The 22,923-nt window shown below is 33.9% G+C and overlaps 1 protein-coding gene across 1 annotated transcript; it reads right to left on the bottom strand.

Moving 5' to 3' along the window:
• Positions 1-1,397: 1,397 nt before the first annotated feature.
• On the bottom strand, positions 1,398-19,564 carry LOC134702879 (uncharacterized). The gene is made up of 7 exons (XM_063563427.1): positions 19,512-19,564; positions 16,185-16,251; positions 14,061-14,127; positions 12,112-12,179; positions 7,942-11,117; positions 2,070-7,803; positions 1,398-1,448 (listed from the first exon to the last, which is right to left on the bottom strand). The coding sequence occupies exons 5-7, from the start codon at positions 11,112-11,114 to the stop codon at positions 1,398-1,400; spliced, it is 8,958 nt and encodes a 2,985-aa protein (XP_063419497.1). The 5' UTR covers positions 11,115-11,117; positions 12,112-12,179; positions 14,061-14,127; positions 16,185-16,251; positions 19,512-19,564.
• Between the last annotated feature and the right edge of the window lie 3,359 nt (positions 19,565-22,923).

The raw sequence follows: 22,923 nt of genomic DNA, 5'->3' as shown, positions 1-22,923 counted from the left end.
TTTCATACGGGATCCAAGGTTGTTTTTTTTTGGCTTGTTTTAATTGAGCCTATCCAACCAACGTGTTTAACCAACGTGTTTAACCAACGTGTTTAACCAACGTGTTTAACCAACGTGTTAAACCAACGTGTTTAACCAACGCGTTTAACTAACCAACCAACAAACCAATCAATCAATGCATGTTTCCGTTTCATGTGTTTCATACGGGATCCAAGGTTTTTTTTCCGCTTGTTTTAATTCAGCCTATCCAACCAACGTGTTTAACCAACGTGTTAAACCAACGTGTTTAACCAACGTGTTTAACTAACCAACCAACTTGTTTAACCAACCAATCAATCAATGCATGTTTCCGTTTCATGTGTTTCATACGGGATCCAAGGTTTTTTTTTCGCTTGTTTTAATTGAGCCTATCCAACCAACGTGTTTAACCAACGTGTTTAACCAACGTGTTAAACCAACATGTTTAACCAACGTGTTTAACTAAGCAACCAACGTGTTCAACCAACCAACCAACCAATTAATCAATGCATGTTTCCGTTTCATGTGTTTCATACGGGATCCAAGGTTGGTTTTTTTGCTTGTTTTAATTGAGCCTATCCAATCAACGTGTTTAACCAACGTGTTTAACCAACGTGTTAAACCAACGTGTTTAACCAACGTGTTTAACTAACCAACCAACGTGTTTAACCAACCAACTAACCAATCAATCAATGCATGTTTCCGTTTCATGTATTTCATACTGGATCCAAGGTGTTTTTTTTCGCTTGTTTTAATTAAGCCAATCCAACCAACGTGTTTAACTGACGTGTTTAACCAACATGTTTAATCAACGTGTTTAACCAACCAACGTGTTTAACCAACCAATCAATCAATCAATGCATGTTTCCGTTTCATCTGTTTCATACGGGATCCAAGGTCTCTTTTTTTTTCTTCGCTTGTTGTAATTGAGCCTATCCAATGTGTTTAACTAACCAACGTGTTTAACCAAACCAACGTGTTTAACCACTATTTCATACTTAAAAATATCTGCCAACAATAGTTTATTGTTATCAACTACAATGATATCTTACTGGAGGTAATCCTTATGTTGAACGAAAACAATAAATAATTGGACATTGACAGTAAATATATTTATTGAAGTGACACGAATTGTTTGCAATAAAAAAAGAATTCATACACAATATTCATACGTAATTAACAAACAATATCAAGCTAAACATCTGGCTTACGAGACATTATATATGAAATATTATTTACAAATTAGAACAATGTAACAATAAATATATAAAAATGGTTGATAAAAAAGTCACGCTACTAAGTGGAATAAATGAAGCCTTCTTTCTGTATTCATATTAAAATCATCCAACAATGACATATTTAAACAATACTTTGATTAGTCAAACATTCAAGTAATCTTGCACACCACTGAAGTCTTTTGGTGGTTTGATCTGAAATAGAAAGCAAATAAAATGAGATAGGTTTTGGTGGAGTTTGTGTTGGTCAGCTTTATTTTCCTTGTTGTGTTATGTGTATTTTTGTTTGCCATTTCACCTTTTTCTTTTTGCCATGGCGTTGTCAGTTTATTTTCCTTTTATAAGTTATGGCTTTTTGAAATGTGACATTATGTATGAATTTTATTTGGTGGGGAAAAAGGATGTTGTTTCACTAATAATTTGAATCTGAATAGTTAAAACTGAAAAGTCCCCCCCCCCCACACATAGTGGACACTAAAACTTAAATTGTCTTTTCCTTTTTATGAAGCTTTTTGTAGCAACATTCTGGAAACAGCTGCGAGTGGGAAATGACCTTTATCGGGACTACAGGGTAGGGTGCTTTTAAGGTCGGGATTTCGGGTTCGACCATTTCTGGATCCGTGAATTATTTTTTCGAATTTCGGCATGTTGTGATTTAAATTTATCAAAATTCGGGACCTGGGGATTTTGCGTTTATTAAGCCAGGGATTTTGGGATCAGGACCTCTTTCTCTCCATCCCCCCTCCCCCTGAGGTCTGAGGATACTTTATACCGTATATATATCTCTGATACTTATCGGCTTTCTTTAAGCATTACGGATACAGCATCGTGATAACTGTAGTAAGTTGGAATGCCTTTGACTTCTACTTTTGAGCAACCTTTGACATACACATGGTCAATCAATGTACCACCTTCTGTTGTTGCCTCTTCCACTAGCTGTTGAAATCCTTTTGAAGTCATATAGTCCAATATGGATCTTTCTCCCTTTAATATGTCTTGATTAAAGTCACCTAAAACAATGATATTGTTTGAAAGTTCAGTCAATTTGTTTACAAACGAAATAAATGTTTTAAGAAATATTCCAATTTGATACTTCTGAGTTCTATATATTGTTGCCACAAGGACATTCATGGAGGGAATTCTGAAAGTCATACATTCTAGATTTTCCACCGTAAAGTTACAATTTTCATATTCAGAATCTGTTTTTACATATACTCCAACTCCTCCGTGGCCCATAGCTTGCAAATTCTTAAACACAGAATTAGTCGGTGTGTAAGCTGCAGATCTTGGTTGGTGATATAAATCATAGTTAGGAAGGTAAACATGATCAGAGGAAGATTCAAGCCATGTTTCAGTCAGACAGACATAATCTGCATCTTTACAGTCTGAATTAGCCACTAAATCATTTTTATGAGCTCTTAGTCCTTGGATATTGTGATAAACAATAGTTACAAGTGTTTCTTCAGATGATGCGTTTACATTTTCAGGCAGATAATTTTTCATTGATTTGATGCCTTTTATGATATCAGGATCACAGTATATTTTTTGACCAAGTTTTTTATCATCAATTGGCAATATATGAAGCCCTTCTTTTGTAGTAACTCTACTCAATGCAACATATGCCTGGCCATAAGTGAAGCATTTATTCAAATCCACAACTGCTTGTGAAACTGTCAAACCCTGAACTTTATGAACAGTACATGCCCATGCTAACTGCAAAGGAAACTGTTTTCTCGTTCCATTTTTGAATGGTATGTCCTCTATAGATGGTTCCAATCCAACGCATCTTTTCCCATTTATTGTTTTCTGAATCTTAGCGTTTTTTCCTACTCTCTCATTGTCAAAATTGATAAAAATAACATTTGGCAAAGACCCTTCTAAAAATTCTGCAATGCTGACAATAGTGCCCATTACCCCATTTACCAAGCCATCATTGACGGCTTCATTCTTTTTCAGCATTACGCGGGCTCCTTCAGCTAATAGAATTGAAGTTGGGAGACAAATATCAGTTTGTGAAAAATGTGCTGTTTTCTTTCTTAGTTTTCCTGTAGCTTTATTTTTTTCAAAATCTTGTGCTTCAATTAACTTAGGTTCACTGGACAGTTTAATAACCATGTCAGTATTGTGAATATTAATCTCATTATTAGTAGCATAAATGTGTAAAGCTTCATCTGTCCCACTATCTATACACTGCTTTAACATTTTTAAATCTGAGGATTCTAACGGAGAATATTTGTCTTTTATCCTAAGTCTATTCAATAACTGAGCAAACAAACCATCTTCACGTTGTCTCATCACTTCATCTAATTCTACAATAGTGAAGAAATCGTTCCACAGATAGTTCAAAGGATTCGATGGATCATCTACATAAAGTTTATCAGTTTTACGGCATTTTACTGGTGGTAACTGAAAAAAATCTCCAACAGCTATCACTGAAACCCCACCAAAAGGATCTTTTTCAGGTCTTTTCTTGATCTGACGCAACCGTTCATGAATAAAAAATAACAACCTCTTGTTGACCATTGAGACTTCGTCTATGATTAAAATTTGTAAATTTTCTAATTTTGACCTTAAAGTGTTAAGCTTATCTTCACCAAGCATCGCTTTGTCAACAGTAAGAGTTTTGAAAATAGAAAGAGCATGGTGAATCGTCAATCCATTTATATTGAAGGCTGCAGTGCCAGTAGGTGCAGTCAATAAAACTGTCAAATCGTCTGGACTAGGGGAGCAGCGAGCAAGAATTCTTGTGGTTTCATAGTGTAAGCATTTAATCAGATGGCTTTTTCCTGTTCCAGCACCGCCTGTTACAAAGACGTGAAAGGGAGGGGGATTCTTACCATTGGCTTTTAGGTTGCACCATTCTCTTACCTTATAGAAAATACGCCTTTGTTTCATGTTTAAACCTCTCAACAAGGGTATAACTTCCGACCTTAGTAAACAAGTTTTAATCCCATTTCCACTAACTATCTCTGGCTTGTTACTTTTATTTAAATCTGGTATTCCAAATTCAGGACTATCGACTTCCATGACAGTTGAAGATTTGTCTGCTTCAATGCATTGCCGTCTTTCACTCTCTGTTTCTGGACATAAGTCTGCCCATGCATCTTCTTGGTAATCATTTTCTTCCAATTTTTTTTCTGCAGCTTCTAGCTCTTTGCCACTTTTCACAAAGTTGGACATGTTAGTATTAACTATTTGTTCGACTTTAACAAGAACCTCTTTCTGATTATACCTGACCATTCCTGATTTGAAAAACAATTCATAGGTCAAAAATTGTGGCGGTTTTAACTGTTCCTCTAATCTGTAAGGTAAATATAACTGTAAAATACTTTGGTAGTACTGTTCAGGCGATGTTTCAATGGAAAATCGTGCATATTTGATAATAGCAGGCTGGGTTCTTGTCCGCTTTCTGATGTATCCCATATCATTTTTAAGTTTGAATGTGGTATCTTCATTTATTTTATTTGGAATCTGTGTTTCTGCTAAAACTGAAAACTCGGAGCAAAATGAAGCTAAACACATCTGATTAAATAATTCAAGTTCTGGTCTACTTTTATATCTATCAGTAATGCTTTTCATCCAAAGTTCGATATCATCATCGTCATCAGTGTCATCATCATCATCGATTTCCTTTGAAGTTTTTTTTGTTTTTGCGCTTTTTGATTTGGTTAAAAGTTCTTTTAGAGGAATGCTCATTTTACAAGGATTTTCTCCAACTGGAATAAATTCAACTTTTCTTGAACATTCCTTCAAACTTAAGCCGATCACTCTAAAAACAGCTTCTTGGGCACTCAGCTCTCGAAAGTGAAAGTATGCAGTACCTACTTGTTTCATTGTTTGTTGTGCATCCAAATTTCCATCAGCGGCCTCATTTTTTGTTTGTTGTAGCAACAGTCCAAGTTCACGTTCTGATTTACTGATGTAACTTATTATATAAACAACACAAGAATAAGCATCTAATATGTATTGTATATCCATATTTGCATCCCATGCTTTCAGGAGATGTGGGTTGTACTGATTGATAAACATTTCATCTTTGTTTCTTTTTAACACCACAGTATTTCTATATGTGACTGACCTAAAGCATTCTTGAAAATCTTCCTGAGATACTCCTGCCCTTATGAATAACTCAGTAGTAGTCAAATTTTCCTTTTCACAGTCTTTGATTACAGCCCATAGAGATTCTAATATCTTTTTAGCGTCTAATGAACTAATTCCCGATTTTGGTTTTTCAATAACATCATCGTCAACATCTTCATCAGTGTCATCAGCAACACTACATTCTTCTTCATCATCCTTAGGTGGGCGTGATATAAATGTTTTTTCAGAAGGTGGTCTTGGGAAATTAAAACGACACACAGTTCCCTTTTTTCTACAACTTTTTGAATGTGTTTTGCTATGTTGTTGTACAGTTGTGACAATGTCTTTTAGCTCTGAGTCCTCGGTTTCCAGCGGTAGTTTACATGTTATATATTTGTCAACAAACTCAGTTACAGTATCATCTTCATCTTCATTAAATTTTGGGGCATCTTCTATCCAGAACAAACAGTGCGTGTGTGGAGAACCTCTTTGTTGAAATTCAACTCTATAAAAGTAGTCTATCACATGGCCAATTGGTTGAGCACCTGACATTATAACATCTTTTAGAAATCTTTTAAATCTACGATCAAACATTCGTGCAGGTGTAACAGGATTACTACAAAGGACTTTGCACTTTTCATCCCAAGTAAGTTCGTCAAACTTACGAATATCTCCTTGTTGCTTCAATATTGTTTCTATGATTTCTTTCCATCTGAAGTCTGCAGAAGAAAACGAGGCAAAGAATGTGGGAATACCTAACTGACGAATCATAGCAAAAATATTCTTTTGTTCAGCTTGCCAATAAGGAGGTGTTCCTCTTACAGGTTTCATAAACTTTATTGCCTCATCTTTTCGGAATAACCCATGTAATGTGTCTTTATCACATAGCATTTTGCCTGTTACTTTCTTTCCATTTGAAAACACCGATCCTTTCCTTAAGGAAATTTGAACATTTGACATAACTCTATCTAGTTCAGACATATATTGACAAAAAAATATATAAGAAGTATCTCTTGCAAATCGGTTTTCTACACTCATTAATCTCAGATTGAAATATCTTAATAAAGATAACTTTTCTTCTCTTTCTTCATTCAATGTGTTTTTACCTGTAGGATAATGTACTGGAAACGTTTGAGCTTCAATACCCTTTGTTCTCAAAAGACTTACAGGGTTATTTTCCTCTGCAGGTGACAGATTGAATTCCTTATCAAACAATGTATCTAAAGCTTCCTGTGCAATATCAGCAGGTTGTAAACATGTGTCCAACTGAACGCCCTGTAAAGTATCATCTAAGTATGTATCCGCTTCATTTTTTTGTTCCTCTGCATTTGACCTATCTTGCAAATTATCATTTGACGTTTCATTTGTTGTTGTTGAAGTGTCCATGCTCTCTATTTCAGGACAACATTCGTTATTTTGTAAAGGAATAGGGTTTAACCACTTTTCATTGATTACTATATTTGAATACCACTCATTTTTTCCTTTTAAAAATAGCAATGCTTCTTCTAAATGTTTAGTATCAACAAATTGATATTCCTCATAACCCTTATACTGTAATTTCCTTTTGAGCTTAACTTTAACTAAACAATTATCATCTTCAGATCTAGGCAAAGTAGTAGTTACCTTAAACATATCTGACGGTACACAAACACATGGTCCATGAACTGCCTTTTGGCCACCTTTAGGTAGAGCAATTATCTTCATGAAAGGAATATTAAGAGAAACTAAATGTTGTTCTAGTTGATTTAATCTGCTTAGTTCATTAGGAACATCATCTAATGATAAGTTGTTAAAAAACGATTCAGCAGGCACTTTTCCTCTCTGGATCTTTCTGTGACATGTGTAACAAATCCAAAGGGATTGTCTACTAGTTCCTTGATACTTACATTCATCTTCGCACCCTTCTAAACATCTATGTAAATACTTATCAGAAATGCAAGCGTCTGCTACATCTTTTACAGAATCCTTTTGATACAATTCCTTCTTATATTCCATGACTTGATTTTGAAAACAAAGTCTAAAACAGCAAGCACAAATATATTCAGGTCCTTCACATACATCTTTCTTAAATTTTTCAATAACTTTTGTTATGTCTTTGCTTTCTTCTTTAAAAAGAGTTCTTTTAGACAAAACCTGAGATTTAACATTTCTTCTGTGTTCATCATCAGTCGCATACTTGTGAATGCTTGCCTCTTTCACCTTAGTTTGATATTCATCATCAGTAGCATACTTGTGAATGCTTGCCTCTTTCACCTTAGTTTGATATTCATCATCAGTAGCATACTTGTGAGTGCTTGCCTGTTTCACCTTAGTTTGATATTCATCATCAGTAGCATACTTGTGAATGCTTGTCTGTTTCATCTTAGTTTGATATTCATCATCAGTAGCATACTTGTGAATGCTTGCCTGTTTCACCTTAGTTTGATATTCATCATCAGTAGCATACTTGTGAATGCTTGCCTGTTTAATTCTATTTTGATGTTCATTGTCAGTAGCATATTTGTGGATGCTTGCATGTTTCAGTTTATTTTTGAATTCATCATTATTTTTATATTTTTCAATGCTTTCATTTTTCTTTCCTTCTCTGTGTTTTTCGTCTGCTCTATACTTATCTTTTGAGGCTTTTTTAATATCTAATTTATATGTGTAATCATTCTGATACTTCTCCTTTCCTTTTCTTATTTTCTGAGCTTTGTACGACTTATCGTTCGAATATTTTTTCTTAAGTGCTGATAATTTCTTGTACCTTAATTGAGAATCAGTGTGATACTTTAATTTTTCTATTTCGCATTTTGATAAGTTTTGTTGTTCAGTTACATCTTTACCTGAATGTATTTCTTTCTGTGACGATTTAACACAAGAATTGTTTTCATCATTTAGACTACTAGCCCGTTGGTCCTGATTTTTGTGTTTCTTTGGAACAAATAAATCATTTTGCTCACATTTTCTCTTCATTGCAACTCTATTACTTTTAAGTGGTGTGTGCATCTCTGGTATAACTGATAATACAACCTCATAGTGTTGTAAGTCTCCGTTGTGTTGAAGATAGATTGCACGTTCATTTATTTCACTGTTTGTAAAAATTTGAGACGATGAATACTTTATCCATACTCCATTATAAAACGTATAAATATCCGTTTTAAGAAGGTCTGCTGCAGCGATTATTTCCAATGCAGTTCCCCATGAATTGTTCTCTCTCATTTTACGACCACTCATATGTTCTTCCACTGAATCATATTGATTTTCTAATAGACTGGTCAATTGACATGAAATACTCAAGCTATGCTTAATTATGTCTTGTCTAACTTTTGTATGGAATTTTTGTCTTTGTGAAACAGCATAAGATATTGCTCTAAAGAGACAGTTTCCATCTGCTATGATGGGCTTTGTTTCAAAGGGAATGCCAATATTACACGAATCTGTACTGCACGTGTTCTTATTCACTTCTTTTGGAGATATATTAAATATTGTACAGAGTTTCCTTTTAGAATAATAATCTAATGGCTTGAAAGAAAAATTAGATCTACAATCAGACATCATTTCTATATCAGAAACTTCATTTTCTTTAATGAATGTACATGGAGACCCTACCTTTGAAAAATCTACTGATTCCATGTCATCTGATATGTCAATTAACCTGTCGGATTCAATGTCATCTGATACATTGTGTGATATGTCCATTAATATGTCTGATTCAATGTCATTTGAAAGATCAGATACAAGTCTTTTGGTATTTTTCAACAATCCTCCCTTTAAATTGTCGATTGTTTCTTCATTAGTCTCATTTTCTTCAATATTATGCTTATTATCTAAATAACCTAGTATTGGTACACTATCTTGTATTTCAATATGTTGCGTATTATCTTGCAATGTCATATCTACATTACTGTCAACTGTGTCTTGTATTGCAACAGTAATTCCTGTTACATCAAAAGGTACAGATTGATCACCCTGAACAAAATTACAGAAGTGTTGGTAAACAGCTTGAATGTCAGAAAGTTCAAATACAATACTAGAACCATAATTATCTACTAGACCAAAACGATTTCTTGCATGAGAATCAAACATATATATTTTGTTATTCTGCTTTATTACTAATGATGTTGTTGCTCTTACAGTAACAAAGCATCCATCTGAGTCTATTAATGCATATTGCAGGGCTTGGTCTAAAGGTAAGACGCCATCAAAATCTGGGTCAACGTCATGTACAAATGCACAAATGGAACGTTTCTTGCGACAATGAATAATACGATTTCTTAGATCTACAAATTCTGGAAGGTCTTCCACACAGAGATAATTATTAGTACCGTGCACAGATGTATAAATGTCGTTACCTTCAATTAGTATATTGTCAAGATAAAACTTGTTCCATGCAAAAACTGGTTTCAATTTACTGTGCACTATTGCGGATAAACAATTACTAACACATTGTTTCCCAGCGTTTTCACCAAACCTTGTATTTCCTTGATGGAAACTACCCTGAATGACTAGATTATTTTGTTCTCGTGTTACTTGTGATCTTGATAAATCATATAAAACAATCGGATTTTCAAACCCGATATTTACATGCATACCCGTTTTCTGTTCACCTTTCCATAAATTGGAATCTACAGATTTGTCTGCTTTGTTATCAAAGTCATTTTTATTATTTCTACCCAGACATGCTTGCTTGTTTTCTAACTGATTGTTAATTGAATCTGAATAACGTTTTAGTTTACTCAATTCTGAATTGTTCAAATTAGTCTTAACTAAATGTATGTTGCAGTCAACAGAAGGAGCAGTCAATTCATTAACAGTTTGATACTGTTCAGTGGTATTGGCAACAATATGCCCAGTTAAATCATTAACAGTGTGATTGCAATTAGTTTTATTGACAACAGAAGGAACAGTCAATTCATACACAGTGTGATCATGGTGAACCTGTTCAGTGGTAATGGCAACAGTATGTCCAGTTGAATTATTAACAGTGTGATTTCTTTCAATTTTATTGACAACAGAGTTAACAGTTAATTCATTATCAGTGTGATTACTATCAGTTTTATTGACAACAGAGTTAACAGTCAATTCATTATCAGTGTGATTTCTTTTATTGACAACAGAGTTAACAGTCAATTCATTATCAGTGTGATTTCTTTTATTGACAACAGAGTTAACAGTCAATTCATTCACAGTGTGATTTCTTTCAGTATTATTGACAACAGAGTTAACAGTCAATTCATTATCAGTGTGATTTCTTTTATTGACAACAGAGTTAACAGTCAATTCATTCACAGTGTGATTTCTTTCAGTATTATTGACAACAGAGTTAACAGTCAATTCAGTATCAGTGTGATTTCTTTTATTGACAACAGAGTTAACAGTCAATTTATTCACAGTGTGATTTCTTTCAGTATTATTGACAACAGAGTTAACAGTCAATTCATTATCAGTGTGATTTCTTTTATTGACAACAGAGTTAACAGTCAATTCATTCACATTGTGATTTCTTTCAGTATTATTGACAACAGAGTTAACAGTCAATTCATTATCAGTGTGATTTCTTTTATTGACAACAGAGTTAACAGTCAAATCATTAACAGTGTCATTTCTTTCAATTTTATTGACAGTAAATTCATCAACAGTGTTTTCTCCTTCAGGATAACCATTCTCAGTGCTTTCTCCTGCAATTTTATCAATATCAGTAGACTGTTGCAAAGCCTCCTCTGCCAACCTTCTTTCTCTCATTCTTAGTTTTTGTTCTTTGGCTTTGGAGGCTTTGCTCTTATTTGATTTACGTGGCATCACCTGAAATGAAAAAAAAATGTATAAAAATATTGTTATGACAATATCAAGTTTTGTAAAAGATTTACTATTATCAGTACCAAACTTTTGTCATGTCCAACTTTGTTTTTAAAGCTTGAAATGCCAAAAAAAAAAATATAAATAAAATTTTTAATCAAATCAATAGTACACTGATTGATTAACCTGTTTGTTTCAAGGATGTAACCTTAAAAACATTTTTGTTTACACTTTGTGAAACTGTTCATTTGAACAAAAGTTTTTATTGTATTTGAGAAGCTGATGAAACGATTAATATATTTAAATTCAGAACTCCATAATGAACACAAAATAATATACATCTAAATGCATATTGAAAAAGTTTCAAGCATTAAATAAATCTACAGAAAAAATGCATAAACATACATGTATCCATATTCATAAAAAAATATAACTGCTTGAAACCATTGACGGGTAAAGAATGCTATGCTAACTTAAAATAAACATTGTATTGCATTTATCAAATATTTTAAATTTGAGTTATCTTTCTTTTATCATATAAATTGCACATTTATATACCATGCTTAACTTATTTAATATATGATTAAATGGTTTTCTTGACAAGTCTGGTTATTTAAATACACATCATTTTGTGAACTATCACCCCTTTTTTTTGGTGAAGTTTGTGTTGTTTATTCTTTAGTTTTCTATGTTGTGTCAAGTGTACTATTGTTTGTCTGTTTGTCCTTTTCATTTTTTGCCATGGCATTGTCATGAGTTTGACTGTCCCTCTTTTGATTGATGAGTATAACAATATTATTAATAAATTGCATGAATGGCCTGGATAGAATGAAAAGAATGTTCACTTCTCTGCACTAAAGGGTTGGCAAAGTATTATATAGGCAGGATAACCCAAGTGGACAAACTTTTATAGGGTATGCAATACTCCCAGAAATGGGAAATATTGAGCAATATCAATTGTTAAGCTTTTTTATAAGTATGCTGAAAAAAAAATACTTACTCTATTGGTAAAGTATAGAAATCAGCTATGGATGTAAACCAACTAGGCTAAAATTCCAAAATAAAATGCTGAAAAAAAAAGTGATAATAAAAGCTATGAACGAAGATATCACATATTGTTGATGTAAACAGTATTCAAACTACCTCTTTGACTCTTTAACATGTTTAAACATTCAATGTACATGATTAAACTAAATGTTGAAAACAATGTGAAAAGAAAACAAGAATGTGTCCATAATACACGGATGCCCCACTCGCACTATCATTTTCTATATTCAGTGGACCTTGAAATTGGGGTCAAACTTATAATTTGGAATTATAATAACAAAGATCATATCATAGGGAACATGTGTACTAAGTTTCAAGTTGATGTAACTTTAACTTTATCAAAAACTACCTTGACCAAAAACTTTAACCTGAACTTTGCACGATCATTTTCTATGTTCAGTGGACCATGAAATTGGGGTCAAAACTATAATTTGGCATTAAAATTAGAAAGATCATATCATGGGGAACATGTGTACTAAGTTTCAAGTTGATTGGACTTCAACTTCTTCAAAAACTACCTTGACCAAAAACTTAAACCTGAAGCGAACGGACCCACAGACGGACGAACGAACGAACGGAGGCACAGACCAGAAAACATAATGCTCCTCTACTATCGTAGGTGGGGTATAAAAATATTATAAAAGCATTGCATACATGTTCTGCTGAAATAGCTGAATAATTGTAAAATCAAGAATGAACGTCATTTTATGCTTGTAACCGACAAGCTATAAGACTACCTAAAGTCACAAGAAAGAGGTACAAATTATTAACCAAACGCAAAATTAACTATTGATACAGAGAAATATCTGACCTTTATATCAATTTTAAACTCTAATGTAAATACTGATATCAAAATGGCAGTACTGTAATATGATTGATTGTTGCTTACTGGTTACCTAACGTCCAATGGCAAATATTTCATGCATGTTCATGACGATAAAAACTATAACAAGTAAAGTCATGATACATGTGTAGTATGAAAATACTCAGTCAAAGTCATGTTTTTTAAACCATGACAGAATGTGTTTATTTTTAACCTAGTTCATTTATATGTTTTGGATTCAAATATGACGTCAATTTTCACAGAACTAGTACAAATTTTTATTTAGGGGCCAGCTGATTTTCTTGCTGTGTTGAAGACCCATTGGTGGCCATCGGCTGTTATCTGCTCTTTGGTCAGGTTCTTTGCTCTTTGACATATTCCCTATTTACAATAAACTCTCTCTAGAAGGCCAAGTAAGGTATGAAGTGAAGTTAAAGAACCCTTGATTGTGATTGATTGAATATTGTTCTGTTATACCGTTGTCCCAGGTTAGGGGAAGGTTGAGTGCTCGCAAACATGTTGAAAAAACTCCGCCACATTTTGTTTTATGGGCCAGTTCCAAGCCTGTAGTTGCTGTTTCATGTCTATCATATTTATTTTTTGGTAATTGTTTTCTTATAAATTATGCCCTTAGTTTTCTCAATTCAATTGTTTCATATTTCTCATGTTGAGGGCCTTTTATAGCCAACCATAGGCATACAGAATGTGTTTTTCTCATTTTTGAAGGCCGTACAGTTTGGTTATAATTGCTTACATCTACTTCATTTGAACTTTGTGACCTAGAGAATTCAGACTATTTACCACATGATCAACTTGACAGTACCATATGCATGATATGTTGAGCAGGATCTGCTTACTCTTTTGGAGCACCCTCATTTTTTGTTGGGGTTCGTGTTGCTTAGTCTTTATTTTTCTATGTTGTGTCTAATTATTTGTCTGTCCTTTTTTTTTAAATTCAAGCGTCACTGATGAGTTTTTTGTAGACGAAACACGCGTCTAGCGTATATACTAAATTCAATCCCGGAATCTTAATGAGTTTATTTATGTATATGTAGGTGACCTCTCTTGATTATACTTACTGCTTTGACAATGTCTGATCAAACAACAGCTTTATAAAAATGTCTTCTACAGTATTTCTTCAAAAATCTGCAAAAGAAAAATACACTAAAAATTATATCACCATTTAACAATCTTTCTAAATACATATGCAACATTTATCATTTATAGTAAAAACAAATCTTCCACTATTGATGATAAAAGACTGAAAAAATAATAATCAAAAAGTTAAAAACAAAAAAAGCCTTTATTATTTGATATTTTTGTCCAATATACATGATTTTTTTTTATTACTTGGTATTGGCCTTGAATATTCTCAGATCTGTACTTGGTGCCTTTTTGATTTTGAGATGTATAACATGTATAAGTATCCCTCCATATCAACTCTGTTTTTGTTCATGTAATTCTATTTGTATCTATCTATCAAGTTAAGCCTTTTTTAACTGATATTCATGATATTTCTTCTTATGTTGTTCTGTTATACCATTGTCCCAGGTTAGGGGAAGATTGAGTGCTCGCAAACATGTTGAAAAAACTCCGCCACATTTTGTTTTATGGGCCAGTTCCAAGCCTGTAGTTGCTGTTTCATGTCTATCATATTTATTTTTTGGTAATTGTTTTCTTATAAATTATGCCCTTAGTTTTCTCAATTCAATTGTTTCATATTTCTCATGTTGAGGGCCTTTTATAGCCAACCATAGGCATACAGAATGTGTTTTTCTCATTTTTGAAGGCCGTACAGTTTGGTTATAATTGCTTACATCTACTTCATTTGAACTTTGTGACCTAGCGAATTCAGACTATTTACCACATGATCAACTTGACAGTACCATATGCATGATATGTTGAGCAGGATCTGCTTACTCTTTTGGAGCACCCTCATTTTTTGTTGGGGTTCGTGTTGCTTAGTCTTTATTTTTCTATGTTGTGTCTAATTATTTGTCTGTCCTTTTTTTTTAAATTCAAGCGTCACTGATGAGTTTTTTGTAGACGAAACACGCGTCTGGCGTATATACTAAATTCAATCCCGGAATCTTAATGAGTTTATTTATGTATATGTAGGTGACCTCTCTTGATTATACTTACTGCTTTGACAATGTCTGATCAAACAACAGCTTTATAAAAATGTCTTCTACAGTATTTCTTCAAAAATCTGCCAAAAAAAATACACTAAAAATTATATCACCATTTAACAATCTTTCTAAATACATATGCAACATTTATCATTTATAGTAAAAACAAATCTTCCACTATTGATGATAAAAGACTGAAAAAATAATAATCAAAAAGTTAAAAACAAAAAAAGCCTTTTGTATTTGATATTTTTGTCCAATATACATGATTTTTTTTTATTAGTCGGTATTGGCCTTGAATATTCTCAGATCTGTACTTGGTGCCTTTTTGATTTTGGGATGTATAACATGTATAAGTATCCCTCCATATCAACTCTGTTTTTGTTCATGTAATTCTATTTGTATCTATCTATCAAGTTAAGCCTTTTTTAACTGATATTCATGATATTTCTTCTTATGTTGTTCTGTTATACCGTTGTCCCAGGTTAGGGGAAGGTTGAGTGCTCGCAAACATGTTGAAAAAACTCCGCCACATTTTGTTTTATGGGCCAGTTCCAAGCCTGTAGTTGCTGTTTCATGTCTATCATATTTATTTTTTGGTAATTGTTTTCTTATAAATTATGCCCTTAGTTTTCTCAATTCAATTGTTTCATATTTCTCATGTTGAGGGCCTTTTATAGCCAACCATAGGCATACAGAATGTGTTTTTCTCATTTTTGAAGGCCGTACAGTTTGGTTATAATTGCTTACATCTACTTCATTTGAACTTTGTGACCTAGCGAATTCAGACTATTTACCACATGATCAACTTGACAGTATCATATGCATGATATGTTGAGCAGGATCTGCTTACTCTTTTGGAGCACCCTCATTTTTTGTTGGGGTTCGTGTTGCTTAGTCTTTATTTTTCTATGTTGTGTCTAATTATTTGTCTGTCCTTTTTTTTAAATTCAAGCGTCACTGATGAGTTTTTTGTAGACGAAACACGCGTCTGGCGTATATACTAAATTCAATCCCGGAATCTTAATGAGTTTATTTATGTATATGTAGGTGACCTCTCTTGATTATACTTACTGCTTTGACAATGTCTGATCAAACAACAGCTTTATAAAAATGTCTTCTACAGTATTTCTTCAAAAATCTGCAAAAGAAAAATACACTAAAAATTATATCACCATTTAACAATCTTTCTAAATACATATGCAACATTTATCATTTATAGTAAAAAAAAAAGTCTTCCACAATTGATGATAAAAGACTGAAAAAAACATAATGAAAAAGTTTTAAAAAAAAGTCTTTTATATTTGATATTATCATGATTATAGTCCAAGTAACATGATTTTTTTTATTAGTTGGTATTGGCCTTGAATACTCTCAGATCTGTACTTAGTGCCTTTTTGATTTTGGGATGTATAAGTACCCCTCCATGACCACTCCGTTAAGTTAAGCCTTTTTTAACTGATTTTTATAGTTTCTTCTTATGTCATGTTGCCGTGTTTGTGTACACAACTATGAAGTGTTCCCTCCAATGATAGGAGCACGTACATTTTTTGGAGACGTCTCAGGTGTTTTCCTATGGTAATAATAGCAACATGCAGTATACATGTAACTTACTAATTAACCATCATTCATGATATAAGTTTTTATAAACAACTTTAAATTTCTGAAATTTGGCTACTACAGACGAGAATTTTTCTCTTATTATAATCTTTAAGTAAGCTTGCATTATTTCTGTTAATGAACATGTTGCAATTGAAATTACCAAATCGCAAGGCACAAAATCCATGATATCAATTAAAATATTAAAATCATACAGGTTACTACCACTAACTCTTTGCTGAAATATATACTTTCTTTAACTTTTTTTTTATAGTGAACAAATGGCCCACTCCTTTGACAACATGGGCCATCAACTCTAAAAATGGCCCATTGATTTTATTATTAGGTGGCCCTGGGCCCATAGAGAACAAATCTTTCCAGATCACTGGTTGTAGGAAGTACATATAAATGTGTAAAACATACCGAGAGACAAGGGTAAACTTAATGGCCCCTCCGCTATGTCGGGGGCATAATAATTAAGCATGTACACCTTCTAACCATTTAATACACCAAATATAGTTGACCTATTGATAATAGTTTGTAAGACACAGACTTAACCATAAAAACTAAAAATTGACCTTTAAACCATGAAAATGAGGTCAAAATCATATGAACCATGCCAGACAGACATGTACAACTGACAATCATTCTTTGGATTAAATATACATGTAGTTGATCATATGACCTATTGCTTATAATATCTGAGAAAAAAACTCTGCCATAAGAACTCAGGGGCGGATGCAGGAATTTTCGAAAGGGGGGGGGGGGGGGGGGGGGGGGGGTGCAAAACATATGTCCCGATACAAATGCATTGATCGGCAAAAATAAAGGGGGGGTGCGCACCCCCGGAACCCCCCCTCTGGATCCGCCACTGGAACTTAACATTGAACAGTGAATCATGAAAATGAGGTCAAGGTCAGATGATACATGTACATGCCAAACAGACATATACACCTTACAATCCTTCCATACAACACATATAGTGTAGTTGACCTATTGCTTATATTTTGAAAAAGCCAGACCAAAACACAAAAACTGAGCAATGAACTGTTAAATTGAGGTCGAGGTCAAATAAAACCTGCAAGACTGACATAGGTATACCATGTATAGGTCATGGTGATAAAATATTTCCATAAACCAAATATAGTTGACCTATTGCATATAGTTTAAGAAAAAAAGACCAAAACTCAAAAACTTCACATTGACTTAGTACTGCACCATAAAAATGAGGTCAAGGTCAAATGACACCTGCCAGTTAAACATGTAAACCTCACAATCATTCCATACATCAAATTTAGTGAACTATTGCTTTGAGTATCTGATATATGAACTTGTCTAGGAACCCAGTGTTTTCCCTACGCTATTCATGCATTGCGGTACCGCTACGCATAGAATTTTGGCCGCTATGCATTCATCATACCCGCTATGTGTGAAATTTGTATTATCTTGTAATATACAGTGACAATTGACAATTGACAAAACTCTACAGGTGTTTCAAAATCACCAGACTGATAATTGATCATAATTAGATGCAACGCTCTGATTTTACAACCATGTTGATTAGAGATAACAACATTCAAGATCCTCGTATTTTTTTAAGCCTCCGTAACTTTGTCAGACTTGTGAGACGGCCTTTTTGGTGCCTTTCATGGTCTCGCACTTACTGACAGTAAAGCCATGTATATTAATTAAACGATGTTTGTGACCAAAATTATGTGTACACTTTTCAAATGAAAACAAAACTGGTTCCACTTCCTCATAAAATTAACGGTAACCAGTCACTGAAGTCGTCCTAATAATCAATCGTCTAAAATAAACACGAAGACAAGCGGGCAGTTACGAATTAATATCTTCTGACGCAAAAATGTTCAATGTTTTTTTATTTTCTGTTATAATTATATTTTATTCAGTCTATGAAACATAAATCAATCAATAATTACCAAAATTTTACATTTTCAATACACGTGGTACTGACTGTTTTCACGCTTTTTTTTTTTTTTTTTAATAATCACTTATTAGGGAGAACATCAAACCTGGTTTACGAAATTTTTGCAAGGAAGAGAGTATCAGTTTATTAATATTGATGGCGTTGAGTGACATTCTGCATTAACTTACGGTAAGTAACAATTAAAAAAGTGCACACAGATATGCACTAGACCAGTCAGACTATTGGCAGTGTACGTTAACTAGTCCCAGCTTATTTAAACTAGACACTGGCTTCGGGCTACAACTCAATGTCTCAGACTGACATCACGGGTGGCTGATACAGCAGGCTTGCCATTGATTGTATTACATACAATTTATCTGTATTTACTACTAAGTATATAATAAACTGTGATATTCATACTAATGGAAATAATATTCCAGAATACTTTTTCCTTTTGGAACTTATATAATGAAGGAACTTCTATACCGTGACAAAAATGCGTGCAATATTTAGGGATACCCGTACGGTGACTGGTGAGCCCGTACGTTATTATTTACCATTGTATTGTCCTTAATATTTTTGGGGCCTTCTTGTGTTTTTCAGGGATGACATTTCAATCACGAGTGCTCGAAGTGGTAGGAGGTAGTCCAAATAAGTATGATGTCTGGCAAGGCTATTTTCTTTCGTCCCAGAAAAAAATAAAAAAATAGCCTTGCCAGACGTCATGATTGTTTGGACTAGGTCCAAAATGAACAGATGGAAATTATTAGGTCACTTGTTCAAGCTTCGTCACATATGATTGATAGCGCGAAGATTAATTATATAGAGATGAAAGTGTACTGTAGATAATCATTCTCAGGTCTCGTGAATCTTACCAAGTTACCTTTTTTAAATATTATTTCTTCTTCCTCGTGTCACGCTATAAACATCATAGTTAGCTAGGCGCTTTAATCATACATCATATATTAGGACAAGTCGTCCTAATATTAGGACAAGTCGCCCAAATGTTAGAAAAACCAACTCGTCCTCTAGGATACAGTTATTTTTTGTTTGTTTTTGTTTTTGTTTGCGTGAGCCCTCTATGTAGACATCTTTGATATTGAGTGTACATTAAATTATCAGAGATCTATTAGCCTATATGTCCAATGTATTTTTGTTTTACAATTAACTTTATGACTAGACCTGTGACAGAGCTCAACGTAGAGGCCAAAGACTATATATAGATGCATGACATTTCATTATATATAGACAAACAGATGTGACACTAGGTGACAGAAAGAAAACAAAGAAAATTAGTCAATAAAGGGCATACGATACAGGTACAGGGGAGGTAATGATGTTGCTAACGTAAACTGAATAACATATTATTTAAACTAAACTGTTATTTTCGCGACGTCAAACTGTGACACATCTGCATTTCGGGAATTGGTGCCTTTTTCGACTGATTGTATCATTCAAACTGATTTAATTTTAAATGATTTGCTGGACCCCCTCTTTTTCAAAATGACATTCGGTTTGAATACGGTTTATTTATGACAGTATAATTAAAAGAAAATGGAAGGAAAGACCTATCAATTATTCAAGAAGAATTGAACTTTAATATTGTTCTTACATCTCTTCTGAAAAAAAATCCACCTCCTTGTTATCACTTAAACTCTGAAACTACAAGTCCAATCGATCCCAAAATTCACAGTCAGCAGGGCATACGTGTACTAAAGGTTCATAAAACAACGTGGTGCCGATATCTCTCAAGACTTTTCCTAGAGAAAAAGAATGGCAATGCCGTAAAAATCGCTTGCTAGGTCCTTAATTCTCAATGAAATCCTACAATAAAAATGTCCGCTCCTGGATTGAAAAACTTATCTGTTACAAACTGGTGCTGAAAAATATACATTTTAAGAAAATAATCCTTAAACGTGTTTTAAAGTTACACCGGATCAATTAAATCCAAATCATGCACTGCTGGTGAACTGTGATCAAAATGTCAATTTCCTATAATGACCAAAGAAATTACATTGTGTACATTCCATCTCTATAGATGTTGTCTGTCCAACGTCCCGACCTAAAGAGAAATAAAAAGACTAAGTTTTTCTTAATATAAACACGCGTCACGTGGTGTCTCCTCAATCTGGCGCGCGCGCTGGACCTAAAATAAAAACTTTCCAAACTAAACATGAAACTTCTCCGGTAACACAATACTAGACCCCTTACAGAAACAAACAAACAAACAAACAAACAAACAAACAAAACAAACAATACCCCCCCCCCCCCCAATCAATCTATGTTTCAAAGGGGGAAAGACCGTTTACAATTGCTTTTTGAAAGCAATTGATTTATATTGTAAAAAGGCCTTTTTAACCATTCTGTTCCGTTAATACAAAAAAAAAAAAAAAAATCCCCGAGACCCCCTTTTGCCCCCCCCCCCCCATTTTTTTTACCCTCCACTTACAACTGAATGTAGTTTGTGTGCTATCTATCCTATCAACGTTAAACGAACGACAACTCCAGTTTTTTCCCTATTATATTGTTCTTACATCTCTTCTGAAAAAAAAATCCACCTCCTTGTTATCACTTAAACTCTGAAACTACAAGTCCAATCGATCCCAAAATTCACAGTCAGCAGGGCATACGTGTACTAAAGGTTCATAAAACAACGTGGTGCCGATATCTCTCAAGACTTTTCCTAGAGAAAAAGAATGGCAATGCCGTAAAAATCGCTTGCTAGGTCCTTAATTCTCAATGAAATCCTACAATAAAAATGTCCGCTCCTGGATTGAAAAACTTATCTGTTACAAACTGGTGCTGAAAAATATACATTTTAAGAAAATAATCCTTAAACGTGTTTTAAAGTTACACCGGATCAATTAAATCCAAATCATGCACTGCTGGTGAACTGTGATCAAAATGTCAATTTCCTATAATGACCAAAGAAATTACATTGTGTACATTCCATCTCTATAGATGTTGTCTGTCCAACGTCCCGACCTAAAGAGAAATAAAAAGACTAAGTTTTTCTTAATATAAACACGCGTCACGTGGTGTCTCCTCAATCTGGCGCGCGCGCTGGACCTAAAATAAAAACTTTCCAAACTAAACATGAAACTTCTCCGGTAACACAATACTAGACCCCTTACAGAAACAAACAAACAAACAAACAAACAAACAAACAAACAAAACAAACAATACCCCCCCCCCCCCCCAATCAATCTATGTTTCAAAGGGGGAAAGACCGTTTACAATTGCTTTTTGAAAGCAATTGATTTATATTGTAAAAAGGCCTTTTTAACCATTCTGTTCCGTTAATACAAAAAAAAAAAAAAAAATCCCCGAGACCCCCTTTTGCCCCCCCCCCCCATTTTTTTTACCCTCCACTTACAACTGAATGTAGTTTGTGTGCTATCTATCCTATCAACGTTAAACGAACGACAACTCCAGTTTTTTCCCTATTATATTGTTCTTACATCTCTTCTGAAAAAAAAATCCACCTCCTTGTTATCACTTAAACTCTGAAACTACAAGTCCAATCGATCCCAAAATTCACAGTCAGCAGGGCATACGTGTACTAAAGGTTCATAAAACAACGTGGTGCCGATATCTCTCAAGACTTTTCCTAGAGAAAAAGAATGGCAATGCCGTAAAAATCGCTTGCTAGGTCCTTAATTCTCAATGAAATCCTACAATAAAAATGTCCGCTCCTGGATTGAAAAACTTATCTGTTACAAACTGGTGCTGAAAAATATACATTTTAAGAAAATAATCCTTAAACGTGTTTTAAAGTTACACCGGATCAATTAAATCCAAATCATGCACTGCTGGTGAACTGTGATCAAAATGTCAATTTCCTATAATGACCAAAGAAATTACATTGTGTACATTCCATCTCTATAGATGTTGTCTGTCCAACGTCCCGACCTAAAGAGAAATAAAAAGACTAAGTTTTTCTTAATATAAACACGCGTCACGTGGTGTCTCCTCAATCTGGCGCGCGCGCTGGACCTAAAATAAAAACTTTCCAAACTAAACATGAAACTTCTCCGGTAACACAATACTAGACCCCTTACAGAAACAAACAAACAAACAAACAAACAAACAAACAAACAAAACAAACAATACCCCCCCCCCCCCCCCAATCAATCTATGTTTCAAAGGGGGAAAGACCGTTTACAATTGCTTTTTGAAAGCAATTGATTTATATTGTAAAAAGGCCTTTTTAACCATTCTGTTCCGTTAATACAAAAAAAAAAAAAAAAATCCCCGAGACCCCCTTTTGCCCCCCCCCCCCCATTT

The sequence above is a fragment of the Mytilus trossulus genome, unplaced genomic scaffold (genome assembly GCF_036588685.1).
Source record: "Mytilus trossulus isolate FHL-02 unplaced genomic scaffold, PNRI_Mtr1.1.1.hap1 h1tg000733l__unscaffolded, whole genome shotgun sequence".
NCBI classification, from domain to species: Eukaryota; Metazoa; Mollusca; class Bivalvia; order Mytilida; family Mytilidae; genus Mytilus; species Mytilus trossulus.
Note: the sequence above shows the minus strand (reverse complement) of the source record. Positions and strands in the feature narration are given on the sequence as shown.